The sequence below is a fragment of the Typopeltis vanoorti genome, chromosome 5, assembly GCF_054136105.1.
Source record: "Typopeltis vanoorti isolate ZY-2024b chromosome 5, IOZ_Tvanoo_1.0, whole genome shotgun sequence".
Taxonomy (NCBI): domain Eukaryota; kingdom Metazoa; phylum Arthropoda; class Arachnida; order Uropygi; family Thelyphonidae; genus Typopeltis; species Typopeltis vanoorti.
The window spans coordinates 139,157,197-139,173,664 of NC_143553.1; the positions used below are offsets into that span (position 1 = coordinate 139,157,197).

Here is a 16,468-nt window from a genome sequence, read left to right on the forward strand (position 1 = left end):
CCTGTATGCTACACAAATGTACAAGAGAATTGGCGGTGCCTCTGATGAAGTTGCTTAATCTGAGTCTCAGTCTCAGCTCTAGTAAGCGATGACCTCTGGTTCTCCCCTGATCTCCCATTATTCTCTGTAGAACTTCTCCACCATTGATCCTATTACAACCCCTTACCAACTTGTAGGTCTCTATCATATCTCCCCTCTTCCTCGTGTCCACCAGACTCTGCAAATTACATCTTCTCAATTTTTCCTCATACTCGACATTCCAGAGGTCAGAAACTACCTTAGTCGCCTTTGGACCCTTTCCAATATCTCTTCATCCTTCTGAAAACCCAGTGACCAAATCTGGACACAATAGTCCATGTGTAGCCTAATCAAAGCCTTATACAAAGGAACAAGGATCTCCCTACTTCTACACGTCAGTGTCCTCCGCATCATTCCCAGAAGCCTTTGTGTTGTCTTCACAATTTTGGCGATGTGTCCCCTAAATTTTAGATCCTTATCCACTATCACCCCCAGATCTCTTATTTCCTCTACTTCCAACAATATATTCTCACCAAGCATAAATTCTGCATCCCATCTGTGTTTTCCAAATTTTAAAACCTTACATTTTGCAACATTGAACTCGCATCCCCATTTCCGTACCCAATCACTCAATTTATTCAAGTCTTTTTGCAAGGCCATAACATCTTCACTACTCTTTATGGTTCGTCCCAACTTTGCATCATCTGCAAACAACTGAATATCTCCATCCAAATCTTCGCCAATATCATTAATATACAAGTTAAACAGTAATGGCCCTAAAACAGACCCCTGAGACTCTCCACTAGTGACTTTCCTTTTCCTGGATATCGCACCCCCATACATAACTTGTTGATACCTATCAGATAGCCAGTCTCCAATCCAATGCACTAATCTAATATCCAACCCCATCTGCTCTAGTTTCACTGTCAACTTATCATGTGGTACTCTATCAAAAGCCTTTGCAAAATCCAAGTATATTACTCTGTATCCTTTTCTTCTGTCCAAGGAAGCAGTCACTTTATTGTAATAAGTAAGTAGATTACTAAAACATGACCTCCCTTTAGCAAATCCATACTGTCCATCAAAGATAATACCATTGTTGTCAACCCAACTCTAAGATAGTTCCATTACATAAAGGTGGCTCCAAGACAAAAGTTGCAAATTACAGACCAAATGACATCTCAGGAATGGTGGTTAAAGTATTGGAAAAGCTGGTTAAAGATAAAATCCAGATAGGTGGATTTACTCAAATTTTATAATAGTGTGTGCAGAATTAGATAAATGAAATGGCTCACCATGATACTGCTGGACTTTGTAAAGGCACTTGTCAGAATACTGCATGGAAAACTATTATGAAATGTTGGAGCAAATGAGAATGGATATGAAGCTGATAGCAAGGATGGAGGCTGATAGATACCGGAGAGTAGTATATGGTGAAGTGGAATCTAGGATAATGAGGGTGACTAGTGGAGTCTGTTTTGATTCCAGGGTCACTATGCTGTAATTTGGATATAAGGAAAGATTTAATGGAGGATATTCAGTTTTTTGCAGATGATGCAAAGCTGTAGAGGACAATAGTTGATAAAGGTGATGTAGTTATCTTGATGGATGATTTAAATAAATTGACAATCAGGAGAAGGATAATGATTGTCAATTTAATGTTGCAAAATATAAGGTTATGCATTTCAGGTTGAAAAGATTACATACTGTATATCACATTGATCAGATGAGGATAATGGTTGACAGAGAGTTGAAGTTGATATTGCAGAAGTTGGTAAACTAGCTCAAAGGATTAATTGGAAAATTAATTGGAAAAAACTACAAAAGATCTAAAGGATTAATTGGAAAATTAATCCTTTGAGCTAGTTAACAAAAACACACTAACGAGTAAAGATAGAAAAGTTATTATCCCTCTTTATAAGGCTATCTTGACTTAGCATCTTGGCTACTGTGCACAGTTTTGATCACCTGAGTTTCTTGGGGATCAGGAGGTGATGGAGAAGATTTAGAGACAATTGACCAAGCTGGTGACAGGTCTGGGGAATGCATCCTATGAAAATAGGTTAAAGGTATATGGATTGCAAAGTTTAGTTGATTGTGGAAAAAGAAGAATGACAGAAACTCATAAGAAGGGTTTCCATAACATTGACACAAAGGAAAATTTTCAATACATGATGAGTAGAAACAGAACTAGAAGTCAACCCTGGAAGTTGTTTAAGAGCATAGTTAGCCACCCTTACTAATAATGGTGTTTTGACTATATTTTTTGTGTCGAGAGTAGTGAGTGAGAGAAATGGATTGCCAGAATTAGTTGTAAGTGCCTTGGCAGTGAATAAGTTTAAAGAAGGGTATGATAAGTTTTCTGAATCCATGGAGATACCCATATATAATAATAATAATAATAATAACAACAACAATAATTAAAGTTATCCTTCCATAGTTATTCTTCCTCATGCTCACGATGTACTGAAAAACAAATTCTTGGATTTTCTTTGGCCTTATCAGCTATCTTCTTCTCATAATCTGTTTTTGTCTTCATAACACTGCTAATCACTGGTCTGTTCTTTGCACTGCTAATGAGTTTGTCAATCACATTTCTCTTTATATGCCCTCCACAACTTTTTTATGCAATACCACTTAGTGACACTTAATGATACTATTCATCCATCTACCTGATATGTTCTTACTCTGAATGTAAAGTCTTATACTGCTTTCTTTAAATACTTTTTAACTATTTCTCGTGCATTGTTAACATCTTTCCACTCCAGATGCTTATGAACTATGATACTGCTTTTAGCTAACATCTAACTTTGTCATAATCACCTGCTTTATAATTCCTCTTATAGCCCTTATTAACAGAAAATTCCACATCTGATAATTTCTTAGTTAAATACAGCATCATCCATTCTCCCCAGTCAGAGGGAATGTTGCTACATTGGTTACCAAGTCTTCTCCATTATCTTGAGTAATTATGTCTTAGGCAACTGTATAAATCTCATAATTTCTTTTCCTTCTTGTGACCATTCCTCCTTCCAGTCTGTATCTCATAGTTAAAGTGACCTATATGATAACTACTTACCCTGCACTGATTGTGCTGATTTGCCAATGCATGCCATTCATGTTTTCTTTTGCATCCCTTTGCCTATATCAGCAGCCAACTATATTTCATTCTGTTGTTCTCTGTCTCACACCATATAGCCTGAAATTCACTACTTTCCACATCACTGACATCCTGCTGAACTCCCTCTTTTAGCTTTGTTTCTTCTGCTATCATTAGCAAACTCCCCCATTCCTGTTCCCTCTGAAAATACTGTGCCCATTGCATTCTATCAATTCAACTGTATCATCCTCCATCAGCTAAGCCTCTGTAATTTCTATAACCCTTGGCCAAGTTGAACTAACCAATACCAAAAATTCCTATCCTTTATTCTGGATGCTTCTGGCATTAATATACATAAACGCTAGTATTCCTTTTGGGGCTCAACCTTCCTCACATTTTGTTGTATCTATCCCTCAATTTCATAACCTGTGAGCTACATTCAGCATCATTTGCTCATTCTTCCATTTGCTTGCCTCAATTATAAATACTCTTGTTTCCCTCTGCACTTCCAACTTTCACTGACGAATATGTTCTCAAGACATCTAACTCCAGATCTATCCAAATGCGAACTGTAACCAGATAACAAGATGATAAAGCAGTTGACAAGTGTTTACCACACTTGGCAACTGCTATTATCATTTGTACCTGTCAAAATAATCATCCCTTTTGGAGACCCTCTCTACATCCTAAAGATTAATCTTAGTGATGCTGTTAGGATGTAGAGAGGGTCTCCAAAAGGGATGATTATTTTGACAAGTACAAATGATAATAGCAGTTGCCAAGTGTGGTAAACACTTGTCAACTGCTTATATCTTGTCATCTGGTTACAGTTCGCATTTGGATAGATCTGGAGTTAGATGTCTTGAGAACATATTCGTCAGTGAGAGTTGGAAGTGCAGAGGGAAACGAGTATTTATAATTATAATTATAATCCTCAATGAAACACAATTTTGTCACACTCTTCTTAAGTAGCACTCCTCTTGTTGTGGAGTCTCCATACTAAACGCTCCTATTTCACTCCATTGTTCACTCCTGCATTCTTTTCTTTCTCTTCCCTTGCACCTCTCTCTCTCCTTACACTTTTTTTGCATCACTCAATAGGCATTTCTCCAGTTCTATCTTTGTGTTTTATCCTGTGTAGTACTACATGTAAGCATGCTGTCTTTGATTACTATCATCTCATCAAAACTCTAGATCAGGTTGGGTGTTCAAATCACATCTGGACATTGTGTTTTGTAATTCTGGCTGAGTGGTCTTAGGTGCCAGACTCGAGGTGTACAACCTTACCCTTTGTAAGGGTTGTGATTTTTGTTCATATATGTAGCATATGTTTAATCTCACAATCCCACTCTTGACAGAAACTTTTATATTTGAAATCATTTTTGGTGTGTGTGTGTGGGGGGGGATTTTCGGTTTGTTTATTGATGCTAAACTGAGGAGCGCAATAATTAATAAAGATGATAGAAGTAGTGTAAGATGGTTTAAATAGATTGACAATGTGAGCAAAGAATAATGGTTGATATTTCAGTGTGAGAGAATGTAAAGTTATGCACTTTGGACTGAAAAAATAACAAGCTACATATTATGCTGATGGGTTTACAGCAAGAAATTAACGAGATTAAAGATTTTTCAGTATATGATAGGAAGAAAAGAGAGGAAGAGAACAGGAGGTTGCCCATGGAAATTCTATAAAACATGATTAACAAGTTTATGAAAACTACATATTTTGTTTGGAGAGTGGTGAGTGAGTTGAATGGGTTATCATAGGTGGTTGCAGGGTGCTTTGTAAGTGGCTGAGTTTAAGAAGGACATGATAAATGTTTAAATAATGATTAGAGTGGGCCTTCTGTAAGAAACTCTTTACATTTATTATTATTATTATTATTATTATTTTATTTATTTTTTATGTAGCTCCTATCCATTTGTTTGCCTATAGTGTCTTCATTCCTATGGCAGGCTAAGGAATTTTTTTTTCTATTCTTTTTTTCAGTTTTTTTTTTTTGATTGTCTATTTATTTTTACATAGTCTGGCAACTCTTCTCTAGAAACCAAAAATGGAACTTTTTCAAGCCACTTTAGGCCTCTAGTAAGCCAGTTGGTGGTCTCACACTAGCAGTGAAATCCATCACCCACCTAAAGACAGTCATAAATATCTATGCCCACACAGTGGTATTTGAACCCTCAGCATGTTGGTTAGATAGCAGATAAGCTAGCCACTTGGCCAACCAGGCTGGCAAATAATGATGGCCGTGTGCCTAGTATTATATCTTTTAAAGCATTGATTCTTTAACATTTATATGTATTTTAGTATATTACTTTTTGAGTTCGGTTTTTCTTGCTTTTATGCTTAACTAATTAATATGTTTCAGTTTCTTATATCCTCCTGGTATGTATGTATGTATGTATGTGTGTGTGTGTGTGTGTGTGTGTGTGTGTGTGTGTGTGTGTGTGTGTGTGTGTGTGTGTAGGCAGTTAAAAAGAAAATAGGAACCTATATGTCTCTTGAGCAGCTGGAGTTATAATCTTGCTTGAAGAAAACAGTACAAGAAAGGCTGTTCCATTAAATTGTGGTGAATAGAATGGAAGAGGAGGATGAGTTGTTGGTTTGGTAAGTTTGAAGCTAAACTATATACAGATTTTAACTGGCATCTTTATGTGTTAGAGAAAAGTGGCAGAATGTTGGTGGCCAGTTTGCTGAAACAACACTATCAAAATATGTATAGAAAAAAGCATAAAGCAGAAAAAAAAATATACGTGAACTGAATAGTGAGTGTGTGAGAGAGGCATCATCTGTTAACTCACAATCAGATTAGCATCAATCATTTTTAGGGAAGTTTTGGTACTTCCTCTCAGATGTGATAATAGTATTCTATGGTTAGCAAATTTGAGATTTATAAAAGGTAAGGGAATACACCATGACACTTTTGGATTTTGCTAAGGCTTTTGACAGAATACAGCATGGTAGACTGTTGCATAAATTGGAGAAAATGGTTTTGGGTTATAGATTATTAGCATGGATAAAAGGATGGCCGACTGACAGATATCAAAAAGTAGTATATGGGGGATGTGAGTCTGCAAGATTTAAGGTAACAAGTGGTGTACCACAAGGATCAGTGCTTGGTCCACTGTTATTCAGTCTGTACATTAATGATATTGGGAAGGATTTGACAAGTGATATACAGCTATTTGCTGATGATGCAAAGATAGGTAGAGTAATCAGGAATGCTGCTGATGTGCAGTGCTTGCAGAATGATTTGAATAGGCTGGAATTGTGGGCTTGGGAAAACGGGTGTCAGTTCAATGTCAATAAAGGTAAAGTCACTCACTTTAGCATGATTAGATATCCAATGTTGCATTATATTGGTGGGGATATGCTAGAAGAAACTGATGAGGCTAGGGATCTTGGAGTGTTAGTAGATAGGAAGTTGAAGTTCAGGGGCCATGTGGCAAAGATTGCAAGTATAACTCAAAAGATAATTGCAATGCTGAAACGAACATTCACATGTAAAGATAAGGATGTTATTTTGCCTCTTTACATGGCCTTGATAAGACCTCACTTGGACTATTGTGCACAGTTCTGGTATCCTGGTTTCCATTATGATTCTGATATATTGGAGAGAGTTCAAAGGAGAGTGTTAAAAATGATATCAGGATTGTGGAATACTGATTGTGAAGACAGATTGAGAATTCGTAGACTGTAGACGCTAGCAAACAGGAAGAAGAGGGGTGATGTGATTGAAACTTACAAACTTCTTAAAGGGTCATACCGGATTTCAATTAATGGAATTTTTCAATTTATGGAAGTGGGGAAAATTCAAGAGGGCATCCTTGGAAGCTGAGAATGAGGGGCTGTTAAGAAGGGGGGTGAGGACTAGATCTTTCTCTCAGAGGGTGGTGCGTGATTGGAATGGTTTGCCATTGGATGTTGTGTGTGCAAGCAGTGTGAATGAATTCAAGAATAAGTATGATAGCTGGTGTGTGTAGTATATGGCCTCCCTCGATGAGTCTCTGACTCCCTGGAGGTCTCTCTCTTAATAATAATAATAGTATAATATATATTACATTCTGCAGAAATGATAAATTTTGTGTATTTACTACTAATTATACATTGCCCTACACTAGTTATACATACATATGATTAGATCATTACCAGGCTGGTTGGCTAAGAAGATTACCATCTCAATGAATCTCTATTGATGATGAATGTCTATAGGTGATAGATAAATTTTTTCACTTGGTATGAGACCACTACCATTCATGTTAGTGGCATGAAATGACTTAATAAAGCTTGTTGGCACTGTTCAAAGGCTATGATCCTTCTTATCATGATAAAACTTATGACATGAAAAAAAAATAGCAATCTAAATCACTAACCTAGTTCTCCAGGTAGATATATTTCTTCTCGACTAACAGGAGTTGTATGTATGATTAAATACAACTGTGAACATGGAAGTTTGTGAATGCCTTTAGGTGGCAGATGACTTTCATCACTTTACTTCATCAAATGTCTGAAACAACTTGAAGGTTTATTCCATGTTTGGTCTAGAGCAGGATTTCTTATCCATCTACCCATATTATATCACCAGTGTCCAAAACCTAGGGATGAACACTATTTCTGAATATTGCAACTGCAGATGAATCAGCTTGTGGTAATTTATATGACTGATGATTTCAAGTAGAAAGTGACTACACATTCAGATTTTTGAACTGTGTACAAAGGGGCCACATGGTGATACACAATCGGATAAAAGGCAAAAGACTGTGCTAAGTGAAGTGTGTTTGAAAGGAGATCTTTTCACGAAGGAGTAAAGTTGCAAACTTGGATGTCTTGTAATGTCTCAAAGACATCATCCAGATGATTTTATGCAGGGGATAATTATTGGAAATCTTGAAGAAGGCCGTAGAATTACTGATATTGCCAGAGAGTTTGGGATCTCACATAGCATTCTGTCCAGGCTCGAGGTAGCTTTTCAAACTTATGGAATATGTTCCAGACATTTGCTAAGAGGTAGCCCTCTCTTTACCATGGAGCATGGAGACAAATTTTTGGTTGTAACAGCAATACTTATTCGACACACTACATCAGGTCAGCTTGCATGTTGGCTCCATTCCAGCACAGGTATGCAGATATCTCGACAAACTGTGGCAAGACATCTGCTACAAATAAGCCTATATGCCCTATATATAAGGGCATATAGGCTTACTTTTTACTCTTTAGAGATGAAAATCATTTAAAGTTTTCCTCTGATTCTAGATGACACTTGATGGCATGAAAGTAGTACTACTTACCATCATGAGAATGTTCTTGAAAGGGATGGATGCTACAGTGCTGATCTCAGCCCAATAGAACATGTTTGGGGCGCAACAGAGAACACACTGCTGCTCGAAATTCCTCTCCAAAAATCAAATTATCCTTGCTCTGAAGGAGGAATTTTGCTTCAAGAACTCCTGAATCACATGGTGCTAAGTAATGCGTGACATTGTTTGGGGCTGGATTTATTACGTACTGAAATGTATCTCTGCAGAGTTTTCTGTAAGCACTATACATTAATTCCTTAACTATATCCTTAGGAAATTTGTTACTTTTGCCAAGAACATATTGCAAATTAATTTATACAAAATTTATGAGACATTTTTTGTGTAATATAATTTATTAGCATGCTGGCAATAAATTTATATCCCCATTTGACTGTAGTCATGAAAATTTTTCATATACAGGTAAAAATGTAGTTTGTCCTTAGCTTTTGGATACCGGTATACTAAATAAATGATTTATAGAAAAAATGGTTAGCCTAATTTTTTTTTATAATGTTGAATAATATTATTTTTCCAACTGATAACAACCAATCAGTTTTTTAATTAGTTTTAATAAAATGCAAGTAGAGTTATAATTGAAAAAAATAACTACAACTAATTCACCTTTATTTTTTCTTTTAGAGGAGACAGAATATGTATCTTGATACAGAGGCTGCTAGTACCATTACTTCCACTGACCATTTATCACCTCCTTCCACTATTTCGCGTCTCTCTGATAGTGATGTTTCAGAGTTTGACTACGAAGAAGCACTCTTACTGAGGGGTAAATGAAGTTATATTTTTGCTCTATGTTATATAAAAAATGTTTGCATTAATAAACATTAACTGCATTAAAGCAAACAGTTTTGTTTCTCTTTTTTTGAATGTGAATTTCTTTCTTAACCTGATTGATGTTTATATGACAACCAAAACATGGATGCAAAGTAAATGATAGTCGAAGTATTATACATGGATGAGAACTGCTAGCCATCATTTATCATCATTATAAAGTGCAGTAATTTTTCATGCTTAGGAGAACACTTAACAGGATTAACTTGTGTTTATAGCTTCATCTCTAAGTCAGAGTTACTGAAAATACATAATTCCTTATATTACTACTACTATATTATTATTATTATCCCAAGACCCCATAGAGTCACAGACTCATCTAGGAGATCCCTTTTATCATACACACAGCTCATCATACAGATGAGCTGTGTGTATGATAAAAGGGATCACACCTTAAACAAATTCAAATTCACTGCAGATGCTCTTAGTCAGTAGTCAGTGCATTCCAATAATTTACAACTCTCCATGCAAAAAACCTACTTCTCACTCCCCTCCTCACATGCTCCTTATATAGCTTCCAAGGATGACCTCTTGTTCTACCCAATCTTCCACCATTTTATGAAAAACCTCTTCAATATTAATCCTATAACAACCCCTTTCTAACTTGTACATCTCTATCATATTATATCATATCAACCCTCTTCCTCCTATCCACTAGACTCTGCAAATTGCATTGTGTCAGCTTTTCTTCATATTCAACATTAGATCAGAAAATATTTTGGTCAATCACCTCTAGATCCTATCCATCTCTTCATTCTTTTGCAAACAATGTGACCAATTCTGTGAATAGTAGTCCATATGTGGTCTAATCAGAACCATATACAATGGAACCAGAATCTCCTTACTTCCACAAGTCAGTGTCCTCCACATCATTCATAGAATTCCTTGTGTTTTCCTTACAGTTTTGCAATATGCCCTCCAAATTTCAGATCCTTATCCACCATCACCCCAAGATCTCTTATTTTCTCCATCTCCAATGATATATTTCCACTAACAGTAAATTCTACATCCCATCTTTGTTTTCCAAATTTTAAAACCTTACATTTTGCAACATTGAACTGTCATCCCTACTCCTGTGCCCATTCACACAGTTTATCCAAGTATTCTTGTAAGGCCACAACATCTGCTCTATCCCTCATAGTTTGTCCCAACTTTGCATCATTTGCAAACGACTGAATATCTCCATTCAATTCTTCCCCAATATTGTTAACATACAGGTTAAACATCAATGGCCTTCGATCAGACCCTGAGGCACACCACTAGTCACTTTCTTCTTCTGGGATATTGCTCCCCCATACACAACTTGTTGATAATTATCAGATGGTTAATCTCCAATCCATTACACTAATCTGATATCTAACACCATCCACTCTAGTTTGAATATCAACTTGTCATGCAGTAATCTATCAAAAGCCTTTGGATAGTTAAAGTACACTACTATGTCCATCTTCTGCATCTAATGCATCTGCTGTCATCTTATTATAATAAGTAAGTAGACTGCTATGCCTTTTTTCTATGTATTGCATACTTAATATCTTCATTCATCCATTTTACAGCTACCTTATTTAACCTTTTGACCTTGGAATACATTTACACATTACTTCTATTTGATAATTCTTGAGTATCAACCAAGCAGCATCAAGCTGTATCCTAGCTTCTCATAATCACCAGCCTTGTGGTTCCACATATACCCTTTCCTCACAGAAGTCCTCACATGGCTGGCAACCACTCAGGTAATCACTTCATGGTCACTCTCACCAACTGGATGATGATCTGACACCTCATTTATAATAACATCTTCTGATGATATGATCAAATCCAAGATCCTGAATCCTTGTGTTCCCCCTCTGTTACATACTGCCCGAGGTAGTTCTTCAAAAACTCAAGAAGCTCATTTTCTTTACTTCCAGTTGCTGCCTCATCATCCCAATCTCTATTGCTGTAATTAAAATCACCCATAATTATTTCCCTTTTGTCGTTGCTTGGCAAACTTGCTTATACATTTTCTGGTCACTGCCCTCCACATTACCAAGCGTATAGCAACAATCAACCAAGTATTTCATTTTATTCACCTCTATCTCACACCATACTGCCTCAAACCATTATCATTATTTCCCTCTTGCATTTCTACCTTATATGGTCCTAACTCTTTATCTATTATTAATAGCACTCCAGCACCCTTTTTACCCTTTCTATCTTCATGAAATACATTGTTTTTTCACAGGCTTCTTTCATAGGCTTCCATCTCTATTCCTGTCAGGATATTATTCTCATCCAACCATGTCTCACTTATTCCCACAATGTTTTGGTGAACAATCTCAATCAATGCCACCATTTCATTTTCATTGATTCTGACACTTCTAGCATTCCTATACAAAAATAACAGCTCATTCCTGGATATATATATCCAAGAATGAGCTCTTATATATATATATATATATATATATATATATATATATATAACAAGTTTCACTGATACCACGTATTAGATGCAACTTATCCATACTCTCCTCAAGCCATTTCTTTTTCTCCTTACTCGTCCCAGAACCCTCTTGAAATCCAACTGTTTTCCCTACATCCCAGATCATCCGCTTCCCTTTTTTTGTCTATCCACTTCAAGCGTCAAGAGGATGTGAATTGCACACTTGTTCTCTCATTCACTATACTCATACTACCCACTTCTTCATTCATAAGCACAACTACAATCTCTTCTTCCTCTTACTGTCCTGCTCTTTCACATCACCTCCTACTTGTTCATTCATTCTTTGCACTCATTACTCTTTTCCAGCAGCAATCTCTCCAAATGACTTGCACCAGAACCATTCAAATGCAGTTCATCACTCTTATACAGTTCAATTCTTCCTTCAACCTCATTCCACATTAACAAACTGCACTCCTTTTTCTTCACACATTTCAATTAACATATCATTCATAATTCTTGCTCACTGCCTCATGTCATCACTGACTACACAGGCAACAAACTGACTATCTTTCCTACCACACTATTATCTTTTATCCTTCTCAAAAATCTCACTCTTACATTCTCCTTGTTCCCAGTCAAATCTTTTTTCTCTTCTACCACTACCAACCCCTTTGCTCGCTTACTCCTCATATCCAACACCTCCATCACTCTGTTAATTTTACCTCCCAGAAAACAAACCTTGTGCATCTTATTTATCAAACCTCTAATAATCAACTCACCATGCAACACCACTCATAATTCTTTCATTATCTCTTTCAAACCGACATTATTTGTTTTCATGTTCTTCACTCTTCTATACATATCTACAATTCTCTTCATTTCAGTCCTCATCCACCTCATTTTTTGCCTCATGTTCACTAACTCAGTGAAGCTTGTTCACTATCATTCACACTCACTATTTTATTGCCAGTGACACACACTTGTTCGTGTCAGTGCCACTCTTCACCTTACTAGTAACTGGATTCTGTTTTTCAATGTTATTATTAATTAATTAATGATAATGCACACATTATCATTAATTTTTCTCTGGGTTTTAACATTGTATAAATAATCACCTGATGCATCATCAATCAAACTTTTTTCCATGGACATTCGCACAATCATCAACTGCTGTGTGAATTACAACGCCATGTTCCCTATTTGTATTTAAACTATTGAAACTCACATTTAAGCAAGCCTCATGGTCCATTACAATATTGCATTTCCTACACACCCACACTTGCTCTTCTCTCCTATTCAGCCTCCCCACATAAACATCTGTGACATCCCTCCCCCTACACATGTATACTACATTCATGTCACTATACCATTTTTGAGTAATAGCTGTAGTTGTGGATCGACATAAAAAACTAAACATATATAATTTATTTTTAAAATATTATCAAAAAATTTGCTATTGATATTTGAAAAATCAGCTCATTGAATGATAAGCATTTTTTTTATTCAGTAAGATTATTTTTGTGAAATAGTTATACTATAAACGAATTGAATATATTGTAGAAGCTTTGAAGAATTTACAGGTTTTCCTATATTAATATTGTTTAATATTTACTTATTATCTTATTTGCAAATAATTTCACAGAATGCTTAGAATAAACAGTATCCTTAGTCTTATTCCATGTGGCCTGTTCCGGTCTCATGCCATCTCTTTCTTGGTCTTCCGATTCTTCTTTTTCCACTTATTTTGTTTCTGTATAATATTTTTGGTAGTCTGCTGTTGTCCATTCGATTTAAATGATCTAACCATTTTTGTTTATACTGTCTTATGTAGTAATTAATTGGTTTGATTTTTAGGGATTGTAAGATTTCTTCATTTGTTTTGTGGTCCCACTTGGTATATCCAGCTGTTTTTCTGAGGAACTTCATTTCTGCTGTTTGAATTCGTTTTTCATCTTTCCTTTTCATGGTCCATGTTTCGCTTCCGTATAGTAGAGTTGGTTTTGACAAGACATTATATAGTCTGATTCTAGTGTGTTTTTGTACCAGGGATGGCTTAAATATACTATTTATTATGCCATTTACTTTGACAAAGTTTGATATTTTAGTGTCTATGTGTTATTATTATTATTATTATTATTATTATTAAACAAGACCTCATGGAGTCAAAGACTCATCTAGGAGGTCCTTTTATCTCACACACATCTCATCATACCGGGTCTTAAACACATTCAAACTCCTTGCAGACACCACACTCTCAGGCAAGGCATTCCAATCATTCACAACTCTGCACGAAAAAAACCTGCCTCTCACTCCCCTACTCACACAGTTTCCAGGCATGACCTCTGGTTCTCCCCTGATCTCCCACTATTCTCTGTAGAACTTCTCCACCATTGATCCTATAACAACCCCTTACCAACTTGTATGTCTCTATCATATCTCCCCTCTTCCTTCTCTCCACTAGACTCTGCAAATTACATCTTTTCAATCTTTCCTCATACTCGACATTCCAGAGGTCAGAAACTACCTTAGTCAGTCGCCTTTGGACCCTTTCCAACATCTCTTCATCCTTCTGAAAACCAGGTGACCAAATCTGGGCACAATAGTCCATGTGTGGCCTAATCAAAGCCTTATACAATGGAACAAGAATCTCCCTACTTCTACATGTCAGTGTCCTCCTCATCACTCCCAGAAGTCTTTGTGTTGTCTTCACAATTTTGGCGATGTGTCCCCTAAATTTTAGATCCTTATCCACTATCACTCCCAGATCTCTTATTTCCTCTACTTCCAACAATATATTCTCACCAAGCATAAATTCTGCATCCCATCTTTGTTTTCCAAATTTTAAAACCTTACATTTTGCAACATTGAACTCACATCCCCATTTGCTTGCCCAATCACTCAATTTATTCAAGTCTTCTTGAAAGGCCACAACATCTTCACTACTCTTTATGGTTCGTCCCAACTTTGCATCATCTGCAAACAACTGAATATCTCCATCCAAATCTTTGCCAATATCATTAATATACAAGTTAAATAGTAATGGCCCTAAAACAGATCCCTGAGGCACTCCACTAGTGACTTTCCTTTTCCTGGATATCGCACCCCCATACACAACTTGTTGATACCTATCAGATAGCCAGACTCCAATCCAATGCACTAATCTAATATCCAACCCCATCTGCTCTAGTTTGACTGTCAACTTATCATGAGGTACTCTATCAAAAGCTTTTGCAAAATCCAAATATATTACTGTGTATCCTTCTCCTCTGTCCAAGGAAGCAGTCACTTTATTGTAATAAGTAAGTAGATTACTAAAACACGACCTCCCTTTAGCAAATCCATGCTGTCCATCAAAGATTATACCATTGTTGTCAACCCAACTCTGGATCCTAGTTCTCACAAGCTTCTCCAACAACTTAACCACAACACCTGACACACAGATAGGCCTATAGTTTGATGCTTGAGTTCGATCACCTCCTTTATGAAGTGGTACAATCTTGCCCTCCTTCCACTCTTTAGGGACTTGACCAAGTGCAAGACTCGTATTAAAAAAATATGTCAAGGCAGGTGTCAACTCTCTGGCACATTCCTTCAGAATACGCGGTGATATATTATCAAGTCCCACAGCCTTATTTACATCTAGTTTACTCAACTCCCCAAACACCTCTTGCTCACTTACAGTCAGTCTCTCCTCCCCATCATCAACTGCTCTTAATCTCTCCATGAAGTCACATTCACAAGATTGAAAGATCTTTATGAACTGCTCATTAAGTATCTCCACCACACATTCTGCAACAGCTGTCTTTATACCATTTCCTCCAATCAATGTCATCCTTCCATAATCATTCTTTCTTTTGCTGGCTACATATCGAAAGAACTCCCTAGGATTCTTTTTAGCTTCATTAGCTAACTGCTGTTCATACCTCTCTTTAGCTACTCTCACCAACCAAGTCACTCTCCTTGCCTGGTCTTTGTAGACCTCATGAAATTGGTTACTTCCACTTCTCTTATGCTGCCTCCACAATGCCCTTTTTCTCTGTATTGCATGCTTAATCTCTTTATTCATCCATCTCACACCTAACTTATTTAACCTTCTCACCCGTGGTATACATTTAGACATTGCATCCACTAAATATTTTTTGAAAATCCCCCAAGCTGCATTGATCTCTTTTCCAGCTAACTCCTCATTCCATGCTACACCTGCAAGCTGTCTCCTGAGCTCTTCATAATCACCCCCCTTGTAGTTCCACATATACCCTTTTTTCACAGGGGTCCTTGCAATGCTGGCAACCACCCAAGTAATCACCTCATGGTCACTTTCACCAATTGGTGGATGATTTGATACCTCATTGATAATTACATCCTCCGATGAGATGACCAAATCCAAGACCCTTAATCCTCTTGTGCCCTCTGTTACATACTGTCTGAGGTAGTTATCCCTCAAAAACTCAAGAAACTCATTTTCTTTACTTCCAGTTGCTATCTCTTCATTCCAGTCTATATTGCCATAATTAAAATCACCCATAATGATCACCCTTTTCTTATTTGCTTGGCTTATTTGACTATACATTTCACTATCACCACCATCCACATTACCAGGTCTATAACAACATCCCACCAAGTATTTGATTCTATTCACCTCTATCTCACACCATACTGCCTCAAAACCTCTGGCCCCATTTCCCCCTTGCATCTCTACCTTGTATGGACATAACTCTTTCTCTATCATCAATAGCACTCCCCCTCCCTTTTTACCCCTTCTATCCTCACGAAACACATCATAC

The 16,468-nt window shown here is 36.8% G+C and overlaps 1 protein-coding gene across 1 annotated transcript in view; it reads left to right on the top strand.

The window, feature by feature from the left end:
- The window catches only part of LOC150106868 (regulating synaptic membrane exocytosis protein 2-like), an 828,152-nt gene that overhangs the window by 413,542 nt on the left and 398,142 nt on the right, over positions 1-16,468 (top strand). The window contains exon 12 of the mRNA XM_090393494.1: positions 9,056-9,197. Within this exon, the coding sequence (XP_090249620.1) occupies positions 9,056-9,197 (142 nt within the window). The remainder of the gene's footprint in view (positions 1-9,055; positions 9,198-16,468) is intronic.